This window comes from Hyperoodon ampullatus (assembly GCF_949752795.1).
Source record: "Hyperoodon ampullatus genome assembly, chromosome: 16".
NCBI classification, from domain to species: Eukaryota; Metazoa; Chordata; class Mammalia; order Artiodactyla; family Ziphiidae; genus Hyperoodon; species Hyperoodon ampullatus.
In genome coordinates, this window is record NC_136929.1 from 3065312 (window position 1) to 3080424 (window position 15113).

At 56.9% G+C, this 15113-nt stretch overlaps 1 protein-coding gene across 1 annotated transcript in view; it reads right to left on the reverse strand.

Annotated features, from left to right (window-relative positions):
* Nucleotides 1-1213: 1213 nt before the first annotated feature.
* Nucleotides 1214-15113, reverse strand: part of COL4A2 (collagen type IV alpha 2 chain) — a gene marked incomplete at its 5' end in the record, with an annotated part of 177361 nt that continues 163461 nt past the window's right edge. The window contains 12 exons of the mRNA XM_079722117.1: nt 1214-2345; nt 4830-5116; nt 6132-6323; nt 7581-7697; nt 7845-7991; nt 8235-8333; nt 8447-8608; nt 9096-9212; nt 11230-11355; nt 13164-13235; nt 13949-14056; nt 14732-14839. Coding sequence (XP_079578243.1) covers nt 2088-2345; nt 4830-5116; nt 6132-6323; nt 7581-7697; nt 7845-7991; nt 8235-8333; nt 8447-8608; nt 9096-9212; nt 11230-11355; nt 13164-13235; nt 13949-14056; nt 14732-14839 — 1793 coding nt within the window. The 3' untranslated portion in view covers nt 1214-2087. The remainder of the gene's footprint in view (nt 2346-4829; nt 5117-6131; nt 6324-7580; nt 7698-7844; nt 7992-8234; nt 8334-8446; nt 8609-9095; nt 9213-11229; nt 11356-13163; nt 13236-13948; nt 14057-14731; nt 14840-15113) is intronic.

The following is a 15113-nucleotide window of genomic DNA, read 5'->3' on the forward strand; positions in this document are numbered from 1 at the left end:
ATATTTTATGGTCGACATTTTGGAATCCAATTATGTATCGAGATGTTGATCTTGGTCTTCTCGCCTTATGTATCTTAGGTGTGAGGTTCAGTGTTTAATGCTGGGCACCTGCCTCTGATGTGCGAACTTCACAGAGGCATCAAAGCTAAACCATATGAAATCGTGCATATGAAACTTTTGAAAATTACGAGACACTATACAATTTAAAGAATCTTTAAAACACCTGTCCCATCACCTCCCCGTGCTGGGCATCTTTCAGGCCCCGGCCTCAGCCTCTAGGCTCACCTTTTCCGCTACAGCTGTTGCTATGGAAATCAGATGTCCATAGGTGTAGCCTACAATGCCTTGCATCAGCTTCACCTGGTTCTCTGATACCTCCACTTTGGGTGCTAGGAGCCCACTCAGCCCCGGACATGTGAGGCAGCCTGACCCCCGGGGGTGAGAGCTGGAGGCTGAAAATGTGCCTTTCCCACGCCTGGGGGGGGACCATCTGGGTGTCCTCCTGTGGCCTCCCTCGGTGGGTCCCCGCAGGATTGAACCCTGAGCCCTGCACAGTGGCAGCCGCCTTAGTGAGGTGCCCTGCTTCCTGGGTCGCGCTGCCAGGCCCCATTCCACTGCCTGGAGTCACATCCCCACTTAACCCTCCAGAGCAGAGTCCTTGTCCTGGGTGGCCGCTAGGGGTGTGCAGGCCAGGCAGGTGCTGATCTCCTTCAAGTAACATTATCACATGGAATTATTATTATAACACTGTCACCTTGTTAACTGTAGAAATTGTACTTAGAAAAAGTTTAATATGAGATTGAATTTTAAAGGGTAAAAATAAATTCTGTGAGTTGGGTGCCTGAAGGTCAGCCAGGTTCCAGAGAAACTGAAGCCGGAAATGTGTTTTGGAGGCTGTTTCTTGGAAACACTGGGATTTTGCTGGGATGCTGTGCTGGGGCTGGTGACTGACTGGTGCCCATCCTGCTAATCCCCATGGGTGATGGTGCAGTGTCTTCTATAAACACTAACGCATTATAAACACAGACACAGCTCCCTGGGAAATGAATGACACGACAGGCTTGTGTTCAATCTGCTGAAACTTGGAAAAAACAGCTGCGCGGTGCCCAGCTGGGTGCAGGGCTTGCACTTGGGCCCGGATGCAGTGTTTTGGGGTTCACGGCAAAGTTTGTGCTCTACGGACTTGAGAAAATTAGGCAGGCAATGACTCGGGGTATAAAAATGTTCAGAACGAACTTTTATTTGGGGGTCGTTACAGAGGATGGAGTAGTCATAGGAATACAATGCTGCACAAAGTACGGAGGGTAAGTGTCCAGGGACGGCCTGGGGGCAGTGGAAGCATCACTTCCGACCCTACAAGTTTGCTGTCACGCAGCCTGGCTGACAACTGACGGTGAGAAGGTCTTCGCTTCTACGTGAGTTTTGCCGAACCCAACGGTCTGTAAGGGGTGCTGGGGAGAGTGAGCGCTGGTGTGCGGACATCAGTGGCTTTTAAAACAAAAGGCACAATTGGCTTTCCTGAGGGGACCAGCATCTTTCGCGTTGCCGGCGTTTGGGAGAAGAGGGCGCTGTCACCATGGGGGCTCGGAGAGCGGGGCTGAGTCCACCCCCAGGAGCCCCCCGAGTGGGAACAGCGGGAGTGAGCTCGGGAGCCCGCAGGCTGCGCGGCCTCATCTGTCTACACCTCCCCGTTGAGTTCAATAAGTGGGTTATCAGTGGCGGCTGAGACTGCAGTGACTACATAGATACACAGGAAGAAGTTAGCTACACTGAGCGTGGAACCGTTTAGTATGGATGGCCTGAGAGGGAGGGTTCGTGGTTTTCCATTTTGGGGGGGTCAGGGTGTCCTACAGATGTGGGGAGAGTGGGCAGCGCCTTGGATGCCACGGGGTTATTTGGTCGAAGTGCTGGTGCTGAATTCCTTTGGTAGCCCTTATTTTATTATTCTTTTGGTTTGTTTTTTAAAGAAAAAAAATGAAGTCAATTTTTGGGTCGGCATCTGAGGTAATAAGTTAAGAATAAGCACCAAAGTGGCCCCCCGGCTGCGTGTCCCCTGGAGAAGCGTGTCCGGCGGGGCGGCCCCGACATCACAGGTTCTTCATGCACACCTGGCAGCGGCTGATGTGTGTGCGAATAAGGCCGGCCTTGAGCGTGTCGGCCGAGGGTGTGCCCTGGAAGCTCTGCTCGGGGATGGTGGTGAGCCAGAAGCTGTACTTGTTGGCATAGTAGTGGCAGGTGCCTCGGGCGCCGTTGCACTCGATGAATGGCGTGGCTCGGAAGTCCTCCAGGCAGCTGCCCGGTGACACCAGCGACTGGCCGCCCCCTTCGTCGCCCGCGGCCGTGTGCTGTGCAGGGTAGAGGGACGGGGCGGAAGAGATGCCGACACGTTAATATTTTCTTTTAAAGGAAAAATAAAACAGCAAGGTCCTGCTGTAGAGCACAGGGAACTCTGTGCAATATCCTGGGATAAGCCATCAGGGGAAAGAATATGAAAAAGAATGTACACATGTGTATAACCGAGTCACTGTGCTGTACAGTGGAAATTAACACAACATTGTAAGTCAACTATGCGTCAATAAAGTAAATTAAAAAAAATAAAATCAACATGTGGGTCAGAACCAGAGGGTCTATTAAAATTAAGCACCAGGGAATTCCCTGGCCGTCCAGTGGTTAGGACTCCGAGCTCTCACTGCCGAGGGCCCAGGTTCGATTCCTGGTCAGGGAACTAAGATCCTGCAAGCCGTGTGGCGCAGCCAAAAAAAAAACAAAAGAAAAAACAAAAAAATTAAAAGCACCGAAGTGCCTCCTGTCCCCCTCCTTGGCTAACGTTTATGAAGAGGGAGTTACGGGTGCTTTGAATTTTATTATTTTTTTAAGAAAAGCTCTACTTGCTGATTTTTCTACAGTGAACACGTAATACTAGTGTAATTAGTTTTTTTCAATCAGAGGGTTGTTAAATTAGCAATTGGTTGCTTGAGATGATTCTGCTTGGGAGACCTGGCCAAGTGTTGGAGGGGATTTTCTTTGCCACTTTCAAGTTCTACTTTCTCTTGGTTTCAGAAACATGTTTAGCTTTTATGAAGGGGCATGGCGGGGCCCCGGATCGCAAAGCTTCTCTCTAAAACGTGTCATCTGGCTCGGTCCAGCAAGCCCAGTGGTAAGTGTGGTGTCAGAACCCGCGAATTTAGAACAGGAGCACCTCAACCACAGTGGGCAGGGCACAGAAGAGGCTGTCCTGTGAGATATTTGGGCAGAAGCCCAGTTTAACCTTTTCTTCAAATGAAGCAGCAAAGAACAAAATCCTCTGAATAGTTCTCTGCTCACAGAACGCGGAAGCGTTCCCAAACAGAGCTACTGTGTGTTGTCGACAGAGACAAGCAGGCGTGTCTTCATGGGGCATCTCAAGCCCCGCTTTGGCCTGAAAGAGCCGAGGCCCTGCTGGTCCCCCCATGCATGTCACACACACACACTCGCGTGCACACACACACACACGTGCAGACACACATGCACACACACACCCGTTTTCCAATGTGCTCGCCTCAGTGGACACGCCTCTGGCTTTGGGACTCAAGCAGCTGATGTCTCTTAAGAGAATCACTCATTGGACACTCGGCCTGTGAGGACCTCATTTGAATCGAAAGGAAAAAGTGAACTGATGGCTGGCTGGAGACTTACAGTCGCCGCCAGACCAGCTTCGAGAGGGGTCACTGAGGTAAGGGGGGGCCGACGTCTTTGCTGCTGTGGCAGCGATGGATCAAAGCGTGTCTTTTGTGCAGACAAGACAGGGACCGTCCCCCAGACAGGCAGGGGGACACTAAGCCATGTGCTGGCTCTCCGGCGTCTGTGCCAGCAGGTGCTTCCGCGTTCTTGGAAGGGAAGGTGTGAGCGGCCCATCAGCGCCGCCCTGGTTGTACAGCAGCGCGAGGGGACCACGGTCCTCTTGTCACCCGCCTTGGGGGTGTCAAGGGCCAGGCTGGCAGGAGGCGCTTACTGAGGATCATGTGTGCTTATCCCTTACCCCGTGACACAGCTCGAGATGTAACTGCTAATAAAAGAAGGGCTGTCTGACCTTTCTGGATACAGTGTAATCACTCCCTTCACAAGGAAGAGGCTCGTTTTTCATTTTTGAATTTCTCGACGGGACCAGAGCTCTGTCCATCCACCAAAGCCCCCTGACATGATTAGCTCCTGAAAAGCAGACAGTTGCCTGTCCCAGCACAGAACTTAGTATCCTGTTGCTTCAAATTATTGCAGCAGCAATACCTTAAAAAATGTTAAAAAATCAACACTTTTTTGTCTTCTCCTTCCTTTCCCAGAATCCAGGTTTTTTTTCTGTTGTTTTGATAAGATTAGCAAACTTGGTATAATTTATATATATATATTATGTTATTAATTTATGAAATGTTTAACACGTTGGACATCCGGTCAATGTAGTGGAATTATGACAGTCATAATAAATATAAATGCAATACAAGACCCACCCTCCCCACTGGACTTTCCTTTCTCCCTCTGATGGTAAACAGGAAAATTGTAAGGGATGCTATCATGATAGCCAAATTTATCCTAATTAAGGCTGTACAAAGGCCTAGTGGCAAATTAATGGGTCCCCTCTGGGTGGGGGCAGCTCCAGGCCTAACACGGCTCAATGAGCAAAGTGCAGAGGCTGTATTCCAGCTCTCACTCCTCCCCTGGGCCAGGTGCCCTTGTGCAGTGCACAACCTGAACAACCGCCCTGATTAGTCTTACAAAGGCCAGGATGTGGCTGGGGAGAGGAACTCAGTTTGCACCTGGGCCCGTGCGCTGAGAGAGAGCAGGCAAGCCCCACGTACCATGAGGAAGGAATATCCGATCCACAGGCTCCGCCATCCAGCCGGGCAGTGGGGGATGGAGACGTCCTGGCTGTGGACGGCGATTGCAACGGCCGGGGCCTCACACACGGAGCAGCGGCTGATGTAGGGCCTGATGTCCTCCTCGGCCACAGGCATCATGGGCAGCGGGGCGGTGGTGGAGAGCCAGTAGGACTTGTCGTTCCGGCTGGCGTAGTAGCAGATATCGCCAGGGTTGCAGTACAGGAAGGGCATGGTGCTGAACCGGGCCAGGCAGGAGCCCGCCAGGCCTGCAGTGCAGGGAGGGACTGTCACGGCTGAGCGTGCCGGGAAGGTGCCCCTCCAGGCCCCCGGCGGGGTTCAGCCACGCGCGGGGCGGGGTGGAGGGCGGGCTTGGGCTTTCCAACCCCTCAGGGGCTGACTCCACCAGCACTGTGCCCTTCGAGGTTCCCGCACACCTCGGGACCAGGCTGGGTCAGAGGGAGGGGCGACTTGGCGAATAGCACCCCGGTGAGGCCCGTGTCGGGGGGTCTTAAAGCACTAGCCCCCAGTACCCACCGATGGCATCCCAGTTGGGGGCCTGGCTCACGGCACCCAGGTGCCTCCCAGAGGGACTCTGGTTACTCTTCCCCCAAATGACTCCACCAACTTCATCTTAGGGCCACAGTGAGTTATTTCCCCTTTCATGCTCACTGCTTTCCAGCTGAGAGCCGGGTGTCTGCTCTGCCCTCTGCGGCCTGCTGGGCCCTGTGCCAGCCTTGCCCTGTCTCTGCTGTTTTAGGCCCTTACTCTAGTTTGCTATGTCTCACTTTAAAAAAAAAAAAAAAACTTATCTGGACGGGAAGGTGCACAGATCATCGGGTTCAGCCCAGCAGATCTCCCCACCACACACATGGCCACCCTCCCTCCAAGCCCCCGATTTTAGTATGTGTTGGCCACATTTTCTATGGGCTGTTAGGTCTTTTAAATTGCTTTTGGCAACCAGGCTTCCTTGGATAAATACCAGCACACACACACGCCCCCATATCCACTCTGCGGGGTTCTAAGTGCCTCCCAGACCCTTGCGGCCCCGGCCTGACTGCTTATACACTGTGGGGTGAGAAGCAAGAATGCCGGGGAACGGCTGGCAGCCTCCAGGGGACGGGGCAGCGAGAGGCTGGGCCGCGGGAGCCTGCGGAGGCCGCTGAGGGCTACGAGGCAGAGTGGGCTTCCTGACCCCAGGTTGGGGGCATCTTGGTGCCTTCTGAGGACTCAGCAACCTCACTGTGGCCAGCGGGGCTGGCTGAGCTCGCAGGCGGTACCTACCCAGATCCTGGTTGTGGGCCTTCTCCTGGCCCTCAAAGTACAGCAGGCTGTATCCGCTCCAGAGCTTGTTCATGCCCACGGGGCACATGGGGTCCTGCTCCGTCTGGCTGTGCTTCACCAGGAGGTGCCCGATGCTGACACTGCGGCCGGGCATGCCAGGCAGGCCAGGGCTCCCGGGGCGGCCTGGCTCCCCTGGGACCCGAGACAAAGAGGCCACCTTGCAGCTGCCGTGCGGACCGCAGCCCACGTGCTGGCTGCGTGCGTGGTGACATTCACAGCCCTGCTCTGCTTTTCCCCAAGGGCCGGGGTCTCGGTGGCTCTGCCCTTTGGGACCAGGAGCCTCCTGGGGAGGCCCGCACCCCATCCCCGTGCCCTAACGTGGGACCACAATGATGGGAGTGAACAAGGGGCAGGGACTCAGCCTCCCCTGCGAGCCGTCCCCCCAGGGCGCCCCATTCTGAGCAGGAATGACAGCATCAGGAAGTCAGAAGGGCCACGGAAGCACCGTGTGCAGCCCCGCCCACCTCCTCTACCCCAGGAGGCAGGTCCCCCTGCTGATGCTTCGGGGAGCAGCCATTCCCAAGGTTAGAAGCCCACCTCCCCAGATGTCCACCCGGGGGCCCGATTCTGGCCCTGACGCTGCAGAACGGCTGATCTGCCCCCAACAGGACAACCCTTCAGCCCTCTGAAATCAGCCGTCCTGGGGGATCCTGTCTTTCTCAGAGGACGTGCCCTCCACCCGGCACTGTCTTGGCCCCTTGCCTGGATGCGCCGCCCCCTGCCCCGCCATGCATGTCTCGGGTTGCATCCCCCCCGCATTTTACACTCTCCTGGCCGTGGGTTGCGATGTGCTTCCTGCGATCTGGGCGCTGACCGTGCAGCCCGCCTTTACTGTCAGCACAGTGCTCACACCACGGGCTCAAACCGAGCGCAGGTGGATTACACCAAATCTCGAGACTTTTTTTTTTTTTTTGCACGAATTGCTATTATTTCTGGCCTATCCTATCCCGCACACGTGCAAATAATTTTAAGAAGTCGATGATATAAGACTTCACAGCGGCTCCTGTAATGTAATCGGTGACTTTCAGCTCATAGTTTCCGGCCTTCAAGAGCTTTAGGAATCTTGTCTCTCGAAATATGTCAGCAGCTTCCTTCTGAGGCACCCGCAGATGTCTCAGAGGAAGGAAGGAGACCGGCCTGTCCTGGGGACTCTGTGCCAGGTGTTCTGCCAGGTGCAGGGGACACCGGGTGGGCGCAGATATATGGGCCTTGCCCAGGACCCAGGCTGCAGCGGGGGCCCCAGGCTCTGGGCTACGGGGTGCAGCCCCTCATCTCTGCTCATCGCGGGGCTCGTCTGACCCCTCCCCGTACACCACGGTCCATTTATCAGACTCACAGCGGGGCCTGGAGGAAGCTCCCTGCCCTCTGCCCCCCGACACCATCACTCACCTTCATAGCCAACGGGCCCCTGCAGCCCCACGGGCCCCTGGTCTCCTCGGAACCCGGGAACAGCTGACACGCCGCCTCTTCCCTGGGGCCCTGCCTTCCCTGGAGTCCCGCGGAAACCTGCACAGCCACCGAGATACGCGTGAGTGCCCCGGGAAGAATGCGACGCTCCATCACTGGTGCTCAGCCAGTGCTTTCCAGCAGGAGAACAAAAGTGAAAGCAAAGCAAACAGGAAACGAGGGGTGGCCCCGCAGCACTGCTCCTACCTGGTTCTCCCGGGCGGCCCTGGGGTCCCATCTCCCCCTGAGGCCCCGGAGGGCCTCTCCTTCCCTGCGGACCCACTGGCCCCCGCTGGATGGCAATCCTCTGGGGGATTCCTGCAATCCCCGGGGCGCCCACAGCACCCGGGGTGCCTGGAAAGGGAAAAGAAAGGCCAGATGATGCGTGAGGACCACTCCGCTCTCTTGCTCTGGTCTCTATTCCATTTTTGATCCATTGAACCAATTCTGGAGCTTCCTTTGAGCCACCGCGCTCTCCAGAGGTGTGGTGGGTGATAACCCACCTGGAAGTCGCTCAGAGCCCTTCCAACAACCCCTGTCACCACCACGTCCCTGTGACAGAATGACCTCAGAGTGTCCCCTCCGAGACTCACTTACCCGGGTGTCCTCGGTCTCCTTTGGGTCCCTTGGGGCCTCGGTCTCCCACACTCCCGGCGGCACCTGTGTTGCCCATGAATCCTTGCTCCCCTCTGGGCCCTTCCGGACAAGCAGGACGTTAGGACACATGGGGCTGGGCAGGGGCTCTGGCCATCTCTGACCAGCGCCGCCAGCCTCCCCGAGAGGAGCCCCCGACGGGCACCGACCCTTACCTTTTTCTCCCAGGAGCCCGAACACGCCAGGCCGGCCCTGGGGCCCCGAGTCCCCGACCCATCCTTTGGTGCCTGGGTTTCCGGGGGCTCCTGGACTCCCCTCATCTCCTTTGATTCCAGGAAGAGCCACAGGCCCAGGTGGCCCCGACGGACCTCGATAACCTGTTGGCATCAGTCCCAAGAAAGGCAAGTGTACACAGGAGGAAGGCACAGTCACGGCCGGGAGGCCGGATGCAAAGTCACCCATTCAGGGGACCGGCTTTGGCAAGTCTGTAACACTGGGCAACTTTGCTTTTTATTGTGGTAAAATATACATAACATAAACGTTAACATTTTAACCATTTTTAAGTGTGCAGTTCAGTGGCATGAGGTGCCTTCACGCTGCTGTGCAGCCATCACCGCCATCCTGCTCGGAACGTTCTCCTCTTCCCGGCGGACGCTCTCTCCTGGCTCCCGGCCCCCACTGTCTACTTTCCGTCTCTGTGAATGTGGTTACTTAGGGAGCTCCTATCAGACAGTATGTGTCCTTTTCTGTCTGGCTTGTCCCCTCAAGGGGGACAACGAAAGCGTTCTATCCCTCAAGCAATCAGGTCGTGGCCAGCTCCTGTCCCCAGAGATTCCATTGTATCCAAGTGTGAGCCGTGCTTACCTTCCAGGCCAAATATCCCAGGCGCACCGACGTCACCTGGTAACCCAGAGATGTTGGAAGGGGGGGTGATGCCTGGAAACCCCTGAAGTCCTGGACTCCCAACCGGGCCTCGTTCCCCTTAGGAGGGAAATAGAAGTTGGTTAGTACCAGCGCCCAGCTTTCCATCCTGTTCCCTCTCTGTGCCCTCACCTGTCCAGGAGCGGGGCCAACAAGGAGAGGCAGTGATGGAAGGCGCCCAGCGCAGGCTCTCAGGCCGGGTCTGGGGAGACAGGGGCCGCGCTGCCTGTCCCCACGCCCACCAGCCTCCTCTCGCTGCCTAGAGGGTCCCGTGGACCTGCCTCTGCTGGGATACTGTCCTCACCGGCATGCTACCTGCTCAAGGGACAGCTGGTGGGGCTACCTGTGGGTGACACCTGGCCCTACCCTGAGGGGAGGGCGTCACTGACAGGGCAGCCCTGTCGGCCCAGGGAGCACCCGTCGTGGGAAGGCTCAGGATGGCGGGCGCTGGTATTTCAGTCCTGCCCAGGCCGTCCTCCAGGACCCCGGATCCCGATGGATGTCCACGTCCTGGGCAGAGTCCGTCCTCACTGTCCACAGATTCTGGACTTGCCGTCCTGCTTCCTCCACTGAGGTCTACTGGTGACCCCCAGTCAGTACCCGCAGCGCTCTTGGACGAGCAGGAGGGAGAGGGTGACTCCCAGCTCAGGGTGTCAACAAGGATCCTCCTACTGTCTACCTAGTGCCATGTTTTCTGCACTTCTGTGCTTTTTGTGGGTGATTTCACTGTTTAGAGTGGCCCCCAAGTGTCATGCTGAAGTGCTGTCCAGAGTTTCAGGAAGGCTGGGATGTGCTTCACAGAGAAAACTGTGTTACATGCACTTTCCTCAGGCCTCAGCTACAGTGCTGGTGGTCCTGTGCTGGTGGCCTGAGCCTGGGTCCTCGGCCCTGGGTGGGCTGTGCTGGATCCTCAGCCCTGGGTGGGCTGTGCTGGTGGCCTGAGCCTGGGTCCTCAGCTCTGGGTGGGCTGTGCTGGTGGCCTGAGCCTGGGTCTTCAGCTCTGGGTGGGCTGTGCTGGTGGCCTGAGCCTGGGTCCTCGGCCCTGGGTGGGCTGTGCTGGTGGCCTGAGCCTGGGTCCTCGGCCCTGGGTGGGCTGTGCTGGTGGCCTGAGCCTGGGTCCTCGGCCCTGGGTGGAGCTGTGTGAACCCCATGCAGCCCCTCAGGACTCACAGTAAGGCCCCAGTTGGCTGGCCTTTCTCCTTCTCCTGCCTTCAGATCAATGCTGTGGGGCTTGGATATCAGGGAATTTGGACTTTCCACTTAATGAAAGGGGAGAGGGAGGTGACAGACCCTGGAGAATCAGATGATGCGGTCCGTGGGCCTTGAGATACCCGCCCCCCCCATAGGAGATCAGGGTCGCTGGCCTCCTCAGGGCCTGGCCTCTCCTTTGGGTGTCGATGGGTCTAGCTTCGGGGGTAATTCTGACCAGAACACGGGCGCTCAGGCCCTTGTCTTGGAAGCCCAGATGTGACGGGCCTGTCTGGTCCAGCACCCTTGCCGGCTGCCCAGACGGCGTCCGTGGACAGCGTGCTGGGCTGAGCCGGGGGTGGGTGCGGGCCCCAGCCGTCAGAAGACAAGCGCTGGGCCAAAAGCACATGCTGGGGCGCTTCCCTCTCAGTTTAGGTCGAGCCTGGTTTGCTGGTGGATGGGCAGGGGGTGGGGCTGGGGCTCGTGCTCAGTGGCTGAGACCACCCCTCCCTGGCTGCTCCCACCACGGTCCACGCCTGGCACGCAGGCACCGCTCAGGGGCTGTGATGCATTCATTCACTCATCTATCCAACACTCCCATGCGCGTATCACAGCCAGGGCCCTGTGCCGGGTGCACACCTAACCCTGGGGGCACCGAGGGGCTGGAGTGTGATCTTATCCGTCCTCCAAGGGAGTGTGGTCACTAGCTAACCCCAGCGGAGTAAGATTATGATGGAGTATAAATGATGGAACACTAGTGGGAGGTTTGCAACAAGAAATTCTCCCCAGAGGAGCCGGCACCTGCCCTGCCCCCGGCCTCTCGTCTCTCAGACTCATGGACACTGTGGTTCTGGGGATGCAGATAGTGATACTGGGGTGTTGGCCTCACCTGGGACTCCACGCTCCCCTTTCCGTCCCGGGGCTCCTGTGGGGCCTGGAAGGGTGTTGGCCTCTCCTGGGTCACCCCTGGCCCCAATAGGACCTGGGAAGCCGGCGTCCCCGTGGATGTCCGCACCTGTGGCCGGGTTGACAAGCAGACGTCAGTGTCTTCAACCGGGCAGAGTCCATTTTCATGAGTGGAGGGAGAGTAACACTCTCAGTGAGACTCAGAAACAGAGAACCCGGGCGTCCCTGGTGGCGCAGTGGTTGAGAGTCCACCTGCCGATGAAGGAGCCACGGGTTCGTGCCCCAGTCCGGGAAGATCCCACATGCCGCAGAGCGGCTGGGCCTGTGAGCCATGGCTGCTGAGCCTGCGCGTCCGGAGCCTGTGCTCCGCAACGGGAGAGGCCCGCGTACCGCAAAAAAAAAAAAAAAGAAACAGAGAACCCAACGGCAGCTGTGGAGATTTCAGCTCCCTGGGTGGCCTTGGTGTCCCAGACCCTGCCACTTGGAAGGAATCCTGAGGATCGTAACTGAACCCCTTTGCTTTATAGGGGAGACCGCCGAGGCCCCCTGGAAAAATCCCAGATTCCAGGACGCAGGTGGTCCTGCAGCTGAGACCTGCCGAGGGCCCCAGGCTCCTGGTGCTAAGCCTGAGTTAGGCTGAAAAGGGAAATGCTATTTAAAACCTTCTCTGTTCCCACATCAGGGGCTCAAAGTAGCTGGTGTCAGAAAGAGTGACATAACCTGAGCATCTAAACTCGAATTGAAATGTTCATTGAAGCATGAGTGTGTGAATTTATATATGATTCCACACACCCAAATTTACCTGTAGACAGATGAATGTTTGATTACGTAAAACATCTATAAAGAGAATATTCTAAAAGCAGTGGTAGGGGCTTCCCTGGTGGCGCAGTGGTTGAGAGTCTGCCTGCCGATGCAGGGGACACGGGTTCGTGCCCTGGTCCGGGGGGGATCCCACATGCCATGGAGCGGCTGGGCCCGTGAGCCATGGCCGCTGGGCCTGCGCGTCCGGAGCCTGTGCTCCGCAACGGGAGAGGCCACAACAGTGAGAGGCCCGCGTACCACAAAAAAAAAAAAAAAAAAAAAAAAAAAAAAAAAAAAAAAAAAAATTAAATGCAAAGACAGGGCATTAAGATTTAAGATGAAAGGAACTAAATTTAAAATAAAGAAATTTCAGAGAAGTCACCGAGAGTTTTGCACCTGTGATGGCAGCTTCCCAGAGGGGGACAAAGGTAAAAAGGAAGCTTTCTGCACAAGGGGATCTCGTCCCCTCTGAGGAACAGATGGACACGCAGATAGTATTCTGAGATCCTGGAAGGGGCTAATCATGCAAACCTCATTCTGTTATTGGCTTTTGGAAAGGATGGGCTTTGTATCTCCTTCAGGACAAAAAGGGTCACAATAACTTCCAAGAGCAGCTTCTAACAGTTTCTTAAAGGTCTCACTTCCTTCTCCTTACGGAACACCCCACCCGGCCCGAACCCCCGTACGCCACCGCTGTGAAGGGAATTGTCTTTTCCAAACTCATCTGTCAAAGTTCTAACCCGCCACGTGATGGGGTCTGGAGGGGGGCCTTTGGGAGGCCTTTGGGGTGAAAGGGCCCGATAGGACTGGCGTCCTTATAAGAAGAGACACCAGACAGCTCGCCCTCCTTCTCCACCGCATGCGGACACAGCGAGAAGCCGGGAAGAGGGCCCTCACCCGGATTCTGCCGCAACGGCACCCACCCCAAGCTTCCCGCCTCCAGATCTGGGAGGAGTAACTAACTGCCTGCTGGTTGGGCCCCCAGGCTGCAGGAGCCAGATGGGACTGAGTCCCCGTGGCCTCAGGGACGGAGCCCACCCTGCTCCCTGAGCTCCCCGACCCCCGTCCAAGTCCCTGATGGGCCACCCGGTCCCTTGCCCCACTGCCATCTGGTACCTGGGGATCCGGGGAAGCCTTTGGTGCCTGGTAAGCCGTGTAATCCGCCGATGCCGCGGAGGCCGGGCAGACCTGTGGAGGACCCTCGTGGTTATTCCATGGCGGAGCAGAGGGAGACCCTTAACATAATCAGATGCTTTTTTCTGCTGTGATACGGTCGCCCATCCAGTGTGTTCGAAAGCTGGGCAAACCGGAAGTACAGCAAATACTGTGACATGTAAATCAGTCGCTTCTGTGTCACCCAGGAGAACCATTAACCTAAAAATTGTTTCATGGAAACTTTTGACAGACTCGTTACAGCCAGAAGGGGACTGGGCGGTGCTGTGTGTTTCTTTTCCTGATCCGTGAGTCACTGTATGTATAAAAACGGTGCTTGGAACCAACAGCCTGGTATCATTTCCATTCCTTCTGGATTTCCGAGGATCAGCTTTCCTAAAGTGGGACTTGGGAAGCAGGCGACAGTTCTTCCTGTGATGCGGGCAGTGAATGTGGAGTCGGGGTGCGCCCCCCTGAACTCTGGACAGGACAGTGTCCAAGGGCCTGTGCCCTGACCAAGGCCTGTCAAGGCCGGGCCGAGTAACTCCCCAAGCCCCCCAAGGGCTGCACCAGACCTCGCTCAGCGGGGCCCCTGCATCTGTTCCTCTGTCCTGCCTCTGCACCGCCCAGGTGCTGACTGAGAGTCACCCTGAGGTCTCCGGGCAGGTTTCTGTTCATCATTCTGGGGAGTGAACGCCTCTTTGCAGGTTGACATTGCTTCGTGTCTGCAGAGAGGGGAAGGGTCTTACCTGGTAGGCCTGGGCTCCCCGGCCAGCCGTATTCTCCTTTGGTGCCGGGCACTCCCGCCCGTCCCGGCTCTCCCTGAGGCCCCTGCAGCCCTGTCAGTCCGGGAAAGCCTGGGGGAGAGACACATCCTTCAGGGGGACACAGGAACCCCGAGGCCTCGTGGCCTCCAGCTCGGGTCCTGCCTCGGGGAGGGACTTTGCGGGAAAGAACCAGCTTCCCTTCCACGTGGCCTTGGACCCCGCATTCAAGTTCAGCAGGGTTAGCGCAGCCTGGCCTAACAGAACAGCTTGTGTATTCGTAATGTCATTCCATCGTGCACGTGGAAGCCTGGGGAGAACCCAGAGACCCCTTGAGGATCAGCCTGTCTGTGTTCACAGATCCCGGGCAACAGCGAGCAAAACAGCAGCAAGAAAAAAGCACAAAACGAATTCACTCGTGTAACTCGGGATCCCCCGTGAATTCTGCAATTGAAATGCACGAAAGGCAGCCATCACAGGAACTGTCTAAACATGTACGGAGAGACAGACGGTGGCCGCACAGACACGGCCATCGGCCCCGTGCCTTCGCCACAGCTGGGCTGGGCTGGACCTAGGGAGGGACAGGTGGGAGGGAGCTGCCTCGGCTGTGACCGCGGGCGAAAAGCAGACGGGCAGAACTGGCCGCCCTTGTTTTGAGCCCTTGGAGATTTGGGGGCTCGGCCGCACTCGGCCTCACTGGCCACCGCACCGTCCAGCTGGGCCCAGGGAGGGCAGGCTGGGGGAAGGTGGTGTGGCCTGGGATTTTACCTGTTTGCCCTTTAAGTCCAGGAGGGCCCTGGACTCCTGCCAGGCCAGTGATCCCAGGGAAGCCGACATCACCCGCTGTTCCTTTCTCTCCGAAGAATCCCTTTAGACCTGTAACCACAGATGTGCTGCTCAGAACAAACCACAGCCGTCATGTCACTGGGGTTTAAGGCTCGTGGGGTTCAAGGGGGCACCAGGTAAAGGATGCTGCCTTCGCACTGGTGCTTCCAGTTGTGAATGGGGGTGGAAATCTAGACGGCTCCTTCCTCAACTAAATTTCTGCCTAATTCCCTGCTCTGAGCCTGTGGTCAGCAGCCTCCAAGCTGGCACCCAGTGGTCCACATCCTGGTATTCACACCCTTGTGAGCTCCACCCACACCGAGTA